Below are 13943 nucleotides of genomic sequence, written 5' to 3'. Positions count from 1 at the left end.
AGATACTACTTACGTGTTACTCCAACCACATGAATTTTGGCGATGGCTTACATTGAAATATATATTACTAGGTCTGTCCCAAAAGTTCGTAAACACTTGCAAAACATTGAAATTTTACTTGCCGAGTAATAACAAAGACAACAACAAAAAAAAATTCCAAAATGCTAAAAATTGTCCCCAAGTAATAATAAAAACAGAAAAAAAAAAGAAAAAAAAAACAAATAAATAAATAAATAAAAATTCTCAAATACTAAAAACTCTATTTTTAGCTAGTATCTACGAATTTTTGAGACAACCTAATACTATATATAATATACTACAATGTAAGTAGTAGGGATAAATATATGTTATAATATTAGGGTGTCGTCAACTTTGATTTTTATAAAACATAAATATAAGAAACATGTGTTATATAACTTTTAAATGAAGTAATAGTGTAAATACAGTGTGTTAAACCTGAAGTGATTTTGGAATTTTCAAAAAAAGATTCAAATGAGATGGATAAATGTTTTTAATAGACTCAATATTTACATCTTGCTATTGTGCGATATGACATTACTCGATTTTTGAAAAGAAACATTAGCTGAAGATTTGTTGCCCACAAATTTAGGCTCCCTGGAACGTGCCCTATGTGCTCGTGCCTTAATATGACCCCAGATGCGGATACAAGGGCAGTCTAATGATGGTCATGAACCCCCCCCCCCCCCCTTAAATCGTCGACAATATCATCCATTCACACTATGTTCAAATACTTTATGAATAAAACAGGGCTGCCCCCCTAAGAGCAAGTGTGCACCCCCTAAATAACGAGAAGACCCCCTCCAAAGCAAGAGCCCCCAATCAGAAAAATGTCCCTCAAAACACTCCTCCCATAAAAAATGACACCCCTCCCCCCAGGTGGGAACCCCTGAATAAAATGTGAATGACTGAAGTAATATTTTCAGTTTTTTAATTATATTAGAAAATAAATATTTGAAATATTGCTTCCTTTCATTTCTTATGAAATTAATTAGTAATCGTTTATGTGCCGCTAGGTACCTTATTCTTGATCGGTTTGAGGCTTTTTATTGACACTGAAGCAATTTCAGAGATGTTTCGTACCCAAAATCCTATACTCTTCAGCGTGACACCCTCCCCCTAAAATAGTAGTCTGTATCCACGTCTCTAAATCCCTAGCCAGTATTTCATAACAACAAATGTTTGACCGGCTATCATTGTAGGTATCGAAGGAATAAGCGTCTTCATGTCAAAAATTCCTACAAGAAAAAAATTTGCTTGCAGAAAAAAAAAGTTATAAACGCAATCTAATTGTCTCTTTAAGAATGTTCATTGACAGTCATTTCGTGTTTTGTTAAACAATACATTCATCTTTGAAAATCAATCATACGTTGTGTAAATTCGTATTAGAATACCTACATACTGCCCCGATAATTGAGGTTCTTTCCTCCATCTATTAATAAATGCTGCTAAGTGTTGTTCCATGCTGAATGCTTTGTATGTTAATTAGAACAAGTGGAACTTTCACTACAAATAACTCTCCTAAGAGTGAAAAACGAAAAACGCTACTCATCGCATTTCGTTAAAAAATGAAGTGCAAAAGGGAAACACGGAGATGATTAATAAAACATGCGGAAACCTCAATTACAGTTCACACAATCTTCACTTCGCGAGTAGATGGATGCGTTTCGTTCGAAAAATTAATTCTAGGTCCCGCAGGGCGCTTTAATGTATTATTTCCTTGTTTTTGTTGTCATATAGTATGACCTGAATTCCTTGTTTAGAACCTTGATCAGAAGGTCACATATTCCAATGGCCTAGACGATGTCCACACCCTAATACATATCAAACCGGTATAAATGAAATTACTTCTTATTCATCACTTTCTTCATTTCACAGTTACGCACGGCAAGCAGAATTAAATTCCTTCACAGTCATCCTCATATTTTCGTAAAAGGTGAGTCATTACATACATATTTAGTCATATATATTAACGATAACTTTTTCCAGTTCCTTGAAAATCGTTAAATCAAGGTTATACTTAAATATATTCAAATACAGACGTTAAAAATTTTTTATTTTTGTAATAATACTATTTTTTTTTATTCTTTTGTAAAATTGCGATACTTTATACCCGGAATCCAGTTACTGTTTAAAATTTTAAATTATAATGTAGCATTAAAAACTTGATTGAATGCGGACGCTAATTATGTAGCGCAGAACAATAGACCACCTCTAGTACAGGTAGATTGAAGACTCGATAGTTGCCTTGCATAATGTACATTTATATTTTTTCCTAACTTTCGCATTTTCGTTTTTCACTAATATTCTGCTTTTATGTGACTTTTTTAGAGTCATCTTGGGGAAATGTAACTGTCACAAATAAAGCCTTTCTTTAGCTAGTACTAAATGAACTCCCAGAATTTCGTTTATAATGATCATCTGCACTTTAATACGCAGTAGAAACGACCTAAAGGAGAATTGTTGAAACTGATATAAATTTTTATTTTAAAGTATTAAATTTCGAATTGACGGTTAATTATGTCGCATTTCTCGAAGTGCGATTTCTTCATTTCAAATAATATTTTACGAAAGTTATATCCCACTGATTTAGAATTTTCACAGAAGAAAGATTTGTAGCTTTTAGCAAAAAAAAAAAAAAAAAAAAACTTACAGAATTAAAATTTGAAAAAATATTTTTGTTTTCAACACCTTGAAACATTTTTCAGTTAAATTTATTTCAGGATTTTGTTTTGCATGAGAACCAAATCTTTGGAGTTAGTAAAAACTTTCTGTTGTGAAAACCTGTCGCAGGTGTTTAATTAAATACATACTTTTAATCAAACAATTATTATGACACAATTTATGCTTATTTTTCATAGTTCCTTTAATCAGCTAATAATCTACCTGAAATAAGAAAAAATAAATATATCCCATTGTTCTTAAAATAGAACCAACTTTTACATTTTCTGATGCACCTTTGTTTTTACGATGTATTAACAAAGTTCTTTTAATTGACAGCTTTTTTCAAAAATGAAGACAACTTCTTTCATCATTTGTAAGTTTATCAACTGTTTTTTTTTATTATTCCTTAGTATATTTTTTTGGTATTGAATCATATTTTATAGTGAAACTATTTCACTATATTAAAACATCTTGAAAGCAGAATACAGGCATCCCCTGTATGAAATGGTACTTGTACTACACTGTTTCGATATTACACGGAACAAAATTGGCAGTTATTAGAACACAGATTCGATAGTACACGGTTTTAATGTATCGAGATTTTTTAAAAAATGAATATAATTTTTGTTTCAATTCACCGTTAAAAAAGTAGAAAATAACATTAAGCTAAATTTTGCAAACGATAAATAAAAACAAATGTAGCAATAGAATAATTCTATTTATTTTAATTTTTCGTTGTTGATACTCAGACGAAGTTTACTACTGCAGAAATTCTCTGGTTCCCATTCTGATAGCACGCTTTGTTCTTTGTAAATGAAGTTGATAAAGTTTTTTTTTCCATGAAAGTAAATAGCTTGTTTTGTATATTTTATTGGAACGAAGTTTCAGCTATCAGCAAATTTTATATCTTAAGGCTTGACTTCGATATAACATGGTACACATTGCCTTGATTCACATTATTTCGAAGTTTCGATGTAACATTAAATACTTTTACGATACAACACGATACATATTGCCCTGATTTATGTTATGTAAACATAAGAAAAATGTAATGATATTTTAAGTAAATATATAAAAAAGTCTCGGATAATATGGTTTCGATATAGCACAGTACGAATTAACCGTGTTATACGAGGGAGAGGGACACCTGTATCTGCAGTTTTTAGAATGTGTATTCTCATTCTTATTACTTTAACTTATTACTAAATATATCCTTACCTATATACATCCTTATTACTAAATATATTTCTTATATTATGGATCCACTTAATTTTCCCGAACACACAATTTAGCATATTCTTTTAATGCAACGCTTACTAAGCTTGATCTTCGTACTTCGTCAACCATGTAAGTTACACTTTCTACTTTCTGGTAAACTAAGTATATAAGCGATACATTATGTTAAACCGACTTTTTCAAAGAGAAAAACGCAGTTTAATATTTAAAAAATATTTATGAGTTAGAAGTTTAAAAACACGAGCTTGGTGAAACGATCGGAATCATAATCTATTATCATAAAAAGCAATTTAAAAGTATTACAAAGAATTACGTTTCAATTTAGTCCAAGTTATGCCCAAAGTTGTATTTACTAGTAAACTCTCGGTTATACGCAGAATTGGGTGGCGGAAGTGCCGTGGATGAAAAAAAAATCCCAGATAAACCGCAAAAAGGCAAAAGAGAGACTAATAAGGTAAAATTAGTTCTTTCTCAAAACTTTCGCTATATTGAAGCATAGGTTTTTCGACAAACAGTGAAAATATACACAGAAGAGCAAAAATGTTTTATATTTTTGCACAGCAGAACTTAATATCAATAAGGAACAAGGGAATTACCATGCAGCCATCACTTTTCTATGAATTTTGCTCATTTCGTATGGAATGACCCACAAGTGAATGTGCGATAAAGAAAGCGCAATGAATAAAAAAAAAATAAATAAATAAAAGTTTAAATGTACAATTTTCGACAGAAAAAAAAAAAAAAAACAATTGGTACTTTCGAAAATATTTGTTGCGAAAATACATGTTCTTGATTGTTGGTTGACTCGCTGATAATACGCTCGCTGACAATCGGGAGTTTACTGAATTAATCATTAAAATTTATTTTTGTTTCACTTACTTTATTTCCTTCTTTACCCCTTACTTCATTAACTTTATATATTTAACTATTTTTTCTTTTTCATTTTATATTTACTTCTTTTTTCTGCTTTTATTTTCGTAAATGAGATGTACGAAAAGTTTCGTAGCATGTTTTTTGTTTTACCATAGAAGATGTAGTGATATGTTCTTGCAAACGAAAGGAAAATATTATTATCAGGGATTAATTCACATGGGAGGTCACAAGAGCTCAGCTTCCGACCTTTTTTTTCAATTTCAAATGTTTTTTTTTTTTTTTTTTTCATATTATAGACAAAATTTAGGCTATTTAAGCATTAAAAGTAGTTTTTCAGACTATAGGGATTCCGAACTTCTTTTGTTAGAAATTAAGCCCTGATTTTTATGATATTAAAATTTTAAACAAGATAAATGCGTCACGCATTTAATAGCAGAAAATTTTATCTCTAAGAAATGCCTCTTTTTTCCCCTCCTAGGTTTTTAAGTATATTCATATGATTTGATTTTAAGTAACATTTTAAAATTGGTTTCGATGCGTCAAAAATTCAGAATATCTAAAACTATCTCCATGAGACAGTTCAAAAACGGGAAAGTAACGAGTTTCATTAATTTCAACTGTTAATTAGTTTTAATAATTATTTTTCCGCTCAAATTAGTTTAGAAAAAAAATCTCCGATTTTCCATCAAAAATGGGGGCAGATAAATGTTATTGGGTAAGCCACAATATCCTTACATTTCAGCAAGATTTCAATCAACTGAAATTAAGTGTTAACTTAAATTTTCACTTTAATGAATAGAACATCCTGAAATGGTTGTAAGATATCCGCCTGGTTATCTTGTTCGCCTATCATCCGATGACGATCACCGTTCGACGTGATCTGAAACGGCTAGGCTCATTTTCCTGATTTTTTGGATGGCATTTCCGGCAAAAAAAAAAAAAAAATGCATGAAGAGATGGCAGATAAATGAGAAAAGAAACAGAACACTTCGTTTTGTAAACGGTAGGACCAGCGAGAACACGCACTCAAGTTTTTACTGCTCGCCTATCATACCTACAACAAAATGAAGGGTTCTGTTTCCGCTTCCAGTTCATGCACCATTTCTCCGTGGTAAAGCTTTAACCATTTAAGAACCGTTAAGGGACACAGGCGTTCCCTAAGTTCAATATTAGTTTTATGAATTATGGAATACAAATAATTGCTAAATTATATTTTTTCATATAAGAATCCCAATCCTAGCAAAAAGAAGTTATTGATTATAATATTATTACCGGGTTAGTAACAATCTCATCAGCAACAAGGACTTCATTTGTCTTACCTGATTATTGATCATTTGTTAATCTTTTTTTTTTTTTTTTTTTTTTACTTTACAAATATGGACTCTAAAAATTGTAATAATCAGGTAACATTTCCAAAGTAATTTTTTTAATTAATGTTTCCGACTTAAAGATAAAAAAAAAAAAAAAAAAAAAAAACATATTTAAAACTGTAACAAAAAATAAAAATGCATAACACGGTACACAACAAATGTTGGACAAAACACTTGGTTCAACCGCATAGCTATTTACCTCCCTTCTTCTTTCTTTTTGTTTGTGTAATCTGACGTTAATCGCAATCTAATGGTACTGAAAGACAGGAATAGGCGGACTAGAGATATTCTAGCGAATTTCAATATTTGTTTATGTTTCTAGTTCTTAATGCTATTTCTAAATACTGCCTACTTGTAGTGCTTAACACTTATAATTTTATGCATCAAAATTATTTTGATGAGACAGTTTATGGGCAAGAAACTGTTTGTACTACATTTCATTTATTTTTAAAGAATTAACGATTATTTTTTTCCAATGTACCCCAATTTTTAACAGAAATTAATCCAAATTCTTCCTTAGAGAAAAAGAGACTGTTCTTTATATCCGTTACACACGGCCTCAATCACAGTGCATTGAAATTAAGTTAAATACGTTTTTTTTAATGTTCAGTTTGATAAGCATATTTTAAAAGAAATGAAATTTGTTTTAATGTTTTGCTTATTTATAGTGCTTAGTGCTGTTGCGATAACAAGATGCCAGTTCGTCTACAACTATGAAGAGGATCAAAGAGAAGAGCCTGCAAATTCTCAAGTAAATGAAGCATCATTATATCAATACAACCCACCGTCAGCAGTTAACGAACAATATCTACCCCCAGCTAGAAGTACCGAATTAGCCACACAATCTGTCGTTCGGTTCTCAGAGCCAAAAAATTCTTCCAGACAACGTCAAAGTCGGTCTCGATCGAGCACTGTGACTGAACGTCAACCTGAATCTTCAGTGCCTCCGCCTGAACCCTCAGAATCAGACGAACAAAGAATACGACAGGAAAGACGCCAAAATCGAAGAAGACAAAGGCAAAATCTCCGGAATTTTGTCGAGAGTAGTCCGGCTCCGAAGATATATTCCCCTTCCGCATTTGAAAAAATTGGTCTTGGAGAAGCTCCAAGCGGTGTGTATGTACCCCATGATTCTCCTTTAAACAGCCTGAGGGCATCTTCCCACAGAAATAACGCGCCATTTCACGTTCCTGCTCCAGAAATCCCTCTTTCCACGAGAAACTACATTGAACCATCCGTTGCATACCAAAATAATGAATTGAGAGAAAATTACTTCGTACAACCCCCGTCAAGTAACAGGAATCCCTCTCAACCAAGTGTACAGTATGTTGCACCTCTAGCTATGGATAACAGACATCAAAATGTAGCAAATTTGCAAATGCCTCGACAAGCTGCAAGTACTTCACAACAGCGTCCACAAGGATCCAGCGCTCAACATGTATTTTCTTCTCAACCAACAGTGGATGTAAGTTCTTACAGAGGGTTCGTCAACAATGTCCCTAGAGAAAATGTAGAGCCAGAGCCATCGAAAGAAGTTATCAGACAGGTTTGTGAAATATTTTGATATTTTGTAAGCTAACGTGTATATTAATTATATTGTTAAGAAGGCGGTTGTAAGCATACTTCTCTAAACTGAAATGGAGTTAAAATAGGCATAGTTGTAAAAAAAAATTTAAATTTCACTTATACTTAAAATAATTTTGTAAATGTAATTACTGTTCTTTTATATTTTTTCTTAATGTTTCTAACATTGGAAGGCGAGAATACAGAATGCGTCTCCAGCAGTGATGTAGTCCTTTTCGTTCCATGGCCCCTGGCGTATCTTTTGTTTTTTATTGATCTCCTTTGGTGGTCTTTTATACTTTGGTGACTAAAAATTAGTTATGTAGTGTAATATTTATGTTCGGATGTTCCAAAACAGTGAATCAGATAGCTAGAGAGATGCATCATTTTCCTATGTGTTTGAAATGGTATTAAGTTTTAAAATAAGCAAAAGAAAAAAAAAAGGCAGTTTGGTCATTTTTTGGAAAAGCTTAGCCTTAAATTTTGGCGGTCGTCATTGCAGACATTCTGTCCTGAACGAAATTGCATATGATGGCACTATGGAGAATGATAGCAGAAATATAACCACAGCAGAAGATTTTTGTTTTCCTATATTTGTTTTTCCTAATATATATATATATATATATATATATATATATATATATATATATATATATATATATATATATATATATATATATATATATATATATATATATATATATATATATTATTTTTAGCAATATAATTTTGAACAAGAAAGAACGAAAAATGAAAATTTGAAAAAATCCCAAAATACCCTGGGGTCTCATCAGGGGTACTCCCCAAGGGTAGGGAAAAACCATGAGATGTTTCGTGAGTGCTGCTGGCGAAATTGCCTAAAAAAGCAGCACTAGTCCGCGACATCTCACAAAACAAGCAAGAGGGGGTACTGAAAGTCCAGAATATAAGCATGACAAGAAGTAATTAAATTGAACATTTACTAACCAAAAATACAAGCTTTATAGAAAGTTAATTAAAATAATTTCATAACTAATTTAAACTTCAAGAGAAAAATTCACAATTGAACTCAATAACAAAAGAAAGAACGTATAACAATAAAATCCATGAAACAATCAAAATGACCCACCGCTTCTCTTCCATAAGTTTGCAAATGAAATTTTCCGTAAGATGCTCCGGATATTGGTTCTCAGTTAGGGTTGCAGTTAAATTTTGAATCGCCGACTGTGAAGATCATTTTGATTGACTTGTGCAGGTTGCAAATACAGTATATGATCAGGGCCGCGCCGTCCCTATTTGCGAAGTCGTGGGGCGCACAATGGCGCCAGAGTCAAAAAGGCGCCTCCCTAGCTCTTCCAATCATAAATGCTCTAAATGGGGAAATCTCTCCAATCAAATAATAACAATAATATTATTTGAACTTCGCAATATTTCTAATGCCCGATCAAACCTAAATGAAGGCTGGAAAAATTTACAGTGCCCCTCTCACATGAAAATCTGCACATTTTTCATGTGGAAGTTTTCAAAAAAGGGAAGAAATAAAGAAATTCACACCATTTTGGTGTCTCTAAAATTGTTATATGGATCTGCCAGACCTTGCGTTCATCAGGCCTTGATTATGTCCAATGGTGGCGGTGAAATTACACTACTCATTGAAACAAGCAATCCTCTCGCTTCTTGTCTAAAAGGATTTATTGCTGCCTTGTTGAATCTAAGCATGGCGTTCAAAAGAGTCATCTTTTACTGTGAAAACACGTGATGCTAATTAATGCATACCAGAGTTGCCCTGGGCATCCCTGGCTAGGCATGACGCAGACTGCGCTATTAAAATTTTTAGGGGGTGTTTTGACGGGTATTTTTCTCATTTGTGAGGGTGCTCTTGCTTTTGGGGAGGGGTCTTTGCGATGTCTCGGGAGGTACACCCTTGCTCTTAGGGGGGGGGGGGGGGCACTCTTGTGCATACATTAGCATTTTTCTTCCTAATGTGGGGCTGTGAATGCTGTTTCGATATGTCTTACATACACAAGGCTGAGTATATGAGGTGCAAGAAATTTTCTATTCCCCATTTTGGATCTTGAAGTGAATATGTTGCATTATAATTTGTTGAATAAATCATTTTGTGATTTTTAATTAATGTTCGTTACAATTCGATTGTATTTCATGTTATCATACATAAAAATATTGCATTGCATATATTTTACTTGTGCATAAAATTTGGATATTGTAGACAACAATTTTGGTTAACGTTTCAGTTCCAAAAAGTAACGACGTGACTGAATTACTCGATTCCTCGTCCCCTCCCCCTAATTTTTCTTTAACTATTTGTTTGTCAAAACAAAAGCTTTGGATAGCGTATTTGTTTTAGATATCCTATTCAATGCCTTGCATATGTCCCAGACATGCTCGATGGGAGAGAGATCTGGCGATCTGACAGGCCACGGAAGAGTTCGACAAGCTTGCAGACATTTTATAGCAACATGTGCCGTATATTATCTGGCATTGTCCAGCTGAAAATCAGCCGAGGGTACTGCAAAAGGAACGGCAGCAAAACAGGTCTTAGGATGTCGTCGACGTACCACTGTGCAGTAAGTGTACCTTTAATTGCGACCAAATGGGTCCAGTTATCAAAGGAAATGGCACCCAAGACCATAATACCTTCATGAGGGCCAGTGTGGCGTGGTAAAAGTGAAACTAGGATCCCCCCCCCCTCTGCCCTGGGTGTCTCCAAACACGTCTTCGATGGGCACGGGACTTCTCCGCCGCAGCGTACGACATCTCCGCCGCAAAGCTTATCTTTACCATTCCCCCCATGAGACATCTCCGCCGCGTATTTTCCCGCCGTTTTCGTAGGACAGGACAACTCCGCCGATTGAGCAGGTAGGGTGCAATATTTGGCGAAGAAAAATTTGCGAAGTTTAAATTGATTTATGCTCCATCCTGTGTTTTTCTGACTTCTTCGTTTTTTTACGTTCTAAAAGAATTTGAATTCCATGTTTAAGTCAAGAATTTCTCATGTTCAATGCATTGCATGCAAAAAAAGAAAACCGGAGGTTTTTTTTTTTAAATAGAATATGTAATCTTTTATGCATTTGTAGTTTGTGAGGACAAATCAAGGTATGTCACTTTCCCAGCAATGATGTATAAAAAAAAAAAAATCAATTATCCAAAAATATTCCAAGAATCTTCATCGTAAATCTTTTTATAAAATTTTGTTTTATATTCGCTTTATACATTGAAACACTTAGAACTTCTAGTGTGACTATACATTACAATACAGTAGACCCTTGTTTTACGCGGGGTTATGTTTCATGGAAATACCGCGTAAATTAAGACTTCATAGTAGTGTTAAAATAGGGGTTAGGTTCCATAGATGCAAAAAAAGTTCATCTTTTTCTGCTTGACAGAAATACACATAAAAGTTAAGTTTAATTTAAAAAAACGGCCTTTTTTGTTTTATAACTGAGAGGTTTCTTGGCCTGATACCAGAAATAAGTCAAATCCACGTTCAATCAATAATATTGGATAAGGTGTCTAATCATAACAATTACATTTTCAATTTTACACTACCTTTGAAACTTGAAATAATAGTAGTAATTATTGACTTTCAAACGTGATTGATATTGTTTGAAAGCAAATTAATTTTGAATTCCCTTCCTTGCAATGTAACGTTACTGTCTGAAAATGAAAGCTATTGAGTTTTGACAGTGATTGGAAGTGTGACAAAGTAGCTACGCTATTGTAGTAGCTACATTTTTTAGCACACACTACACACTTTAGCACTACATGGTTTTTCTCACAGTAGCATTTTCTAGAAGGGAAATTTTAAGCTATTGTTTTAATGCTAATTAAAGGATTCATTAGTTAGGAAAAAGGGTCGAAGACCTTTCCCCGGAAATGTTTCGAAATTTAAATTTTAAAAACACTATTTCAGGCTACCTTTAGAGACGTTAGGGGAGAATAAGGGGAGGAGGGTTGTGAAATTCATGAATCTTTCTTCTTGGAAATGTTTTAAAAATCAAAACTTAATTTTGTAATTTTTGTCAGTTTTTTGTGATAAAGTTGAGGTGAGGGTGGGCGTTCAAGTAATCTCCTCCCGATTTTTTTTTTTTTTTTTTTTTGAAATTGAAGTCTTAAAAACGCATTTTCAGTGACATTTGAAGGTATGCAGGGATTTGGTGGCTCCCCAAGAAATATTTTGGCATTGAAGATTTAAAAACCAAATTTAAGGCTATCTATACGTTAGGAGAAGACTGGAAGCTATAGGCAATTTGCGTTCTTTAGAATTTTATGGTGATGTGTTGCGCATATCAAGCACACAGTATTTGAGTTTTATTATTTGTTCAATTATTCATGTATTTTTCGTAATTGCACCTACGTTAGTGTTAATTCTATATTAGAAAAATTGTCATTGCTGCTGAGTTTTAGCATTTTTTATATCAACAGGAATAAAGTTTTAAAAAATGATAAAAGTAAGTATATAAATAAAATAAATAGCTTTGAAAATTTCTGCAATTTTTGGGGTCTTGGGGCAATATCCGCATTGCACATGTGATAGCACGACCCTAGGACAGGGGCCCTTGACCCTTTTATGCTATTGCTTACCGTATTAATTGCCGATAATCATAAGAAAAATTGTACATTGGTTCCCCACTAGTTCCTTTCTTTTTACCGGAAAATATGGTACAGCGGGTACGGTCTTAGATATGGATTTATTTTCGAGAGCAAAAAAAAAAAAAAAAGAAAGTTTTTTTTAGAGCGGGGCCCCTGCTGGCGCGGGGCCCAATTGGACCCTTTTGCTCTAATCGGCTTAAGGCCGGCTCTGCTTGCCCGGATCTATAAATTTTGGGCCCCGCTGTAACAAAATATGTGGGGTCCCTCCCCAGAGACCAGCAGTGTATACTTGCAAAAGTTAATAAGTTTTAGTACTTTTTTTTTAAATTTCTTGGGCCGTTGGGTCCCTTAAGGACGTCTCCCCCCCTCCTCCCGCACTGCGGGGTCTGCGGGTACGGAGATCCGGGCCTGATAAATATTACAGCGTAGAATATTCAGACATAAATTTTTTTCTCTCCAACAAGTAAGAGATTTGTGACGTTTTTTTGCTTTCCACAGAAATAAAGGCATACTGCGTTCATTTACAACTTTTGATTCTTACAATAATCCCATAAGAATTGAGCCTAGTACTTAGAAATTTTTAGGAACTCCTCAGTTCATTTTTATTTTTATAATTCTGAAATTTAAAGTATCATAGACTTTCATGGCGCAGACTACGCCACTGAAGTTTTAGGGGAGAAATTTAAAAAAGTTTTAGTTACTTTTTTTTGTGGGGATGGGGAGGGGGTATCCATAAGGTGTGGGAGTTCCGCATCATTTGATTGAATACCATTGCTTTTTGGAACGATGTTTATTTGTTTGTTTTTAAACAATTTTTCTTAAAGCTCCATCTTTCTTTTTTTTTTTTTTTTTTCGATTTTCGGTAAAGCTCCGGGAGACCCTGCGGGCTTCACTTTTCCTAACAACATCGTAGATCGTCTAAAGTGGTGTTCTTTTTTTTTAAACTTCCAATTTGTAAAATTTTCCTTGAGAAGCCCTGAACTCCATTCCTTTTCTTAAATTTGTCAAAGATGGCCTAATTACGTATTTCGGGCTTTAATGTCGAAAAAAATTCTAAGGAGAGAAAGGAACCACATCCCCTTTCGTAAAGAAACGTGACATGCAATTGAATATTTACAACTTCATTTTCGGAAAATTCCTCTGGAGAATCTTTGAACCCCCTGACCTTATAATTGAAGAAATTTAATCCCCTCTCAGAGACTAAGTCCCTCTTCCCCTGTAAGGTCTAAAAATGTAGAATTTTATATCCAATTTTCAAAATTTTTCCCGTGGGAGAAACCCCGGACCCCCTGCAGTTGGGGTTGTCCCTACATCAGAGTCCTTATCCCCCTCTCCCCCTCTACAAGGTCAATCAAAGGAAAAAATTTCAGTTCAGAACAAATATATTATCAAACGTGTCTTTAATAGATGTTGCGGGGAAAAAAAAAAAAAAAAAAAATGAGGATTTTCGGTTTGACAAAGAGTAAAGTTAAACAAAAAGCTCAAGACACATTAAATTTTACATTAAAATGTAACTACAGTTTTGATACTTCCAGGACAAAAGAAAAAAGTAAAAAGCTTGTTTTTGAGCACATAATTTTCAAACATTTTCTGGTAGAGGGCCTCTTTACCCCACCCTCAGGGGGGCCC

At 33.7% G+C, this 13943-nt stretch overlaps 1 protein-coding gene across 1 annotated transcript in view; it reads left to right on the top strand.

Annotated features, from left to right (window-relative positions):
- Positions 1–1899: 1899 nt before the first annotated feature.
- LOC129218097 (uncharacterized) overlaps positions 1900–13943 on the top strand; it is a 60433-nt gene continuing 48389 nt past the window's right edge. The window contains exons 1-3 of the mRNA XM_054852293.1: positions 1900–1954; positions 3019–3055; positions 6830–7707. Of these exons, the coding sequence (XP_054708268.1) occupies positions 3031–3055; positions 6830–7707 (903 nt within the window). The 5' untranslated portion in view covers positions 1900–1954; positions 3019–3030. The remainder of the gene's footprint in view (positions 1955–3018; positions 3056–6829; positions 7708–13943) is intronic.

This window comes from Uloborus diversus, chromosome 3, assembly GCF_026930045.1.
Source record: "Uloborus diversus isolate 005 chromosome 3, Udiv.v.3.1, whole genome shotgun sequence".
Classification (NCBI taxonomy): Eukaryota; Metazoa; Arthropoda; class Arachnida; order Araneae; family Uloboridae; genus Uloborus; species Uloborus diversus.
This window is presented reverse-complemented; position numbering and strand designations above follow the sequence as displayed.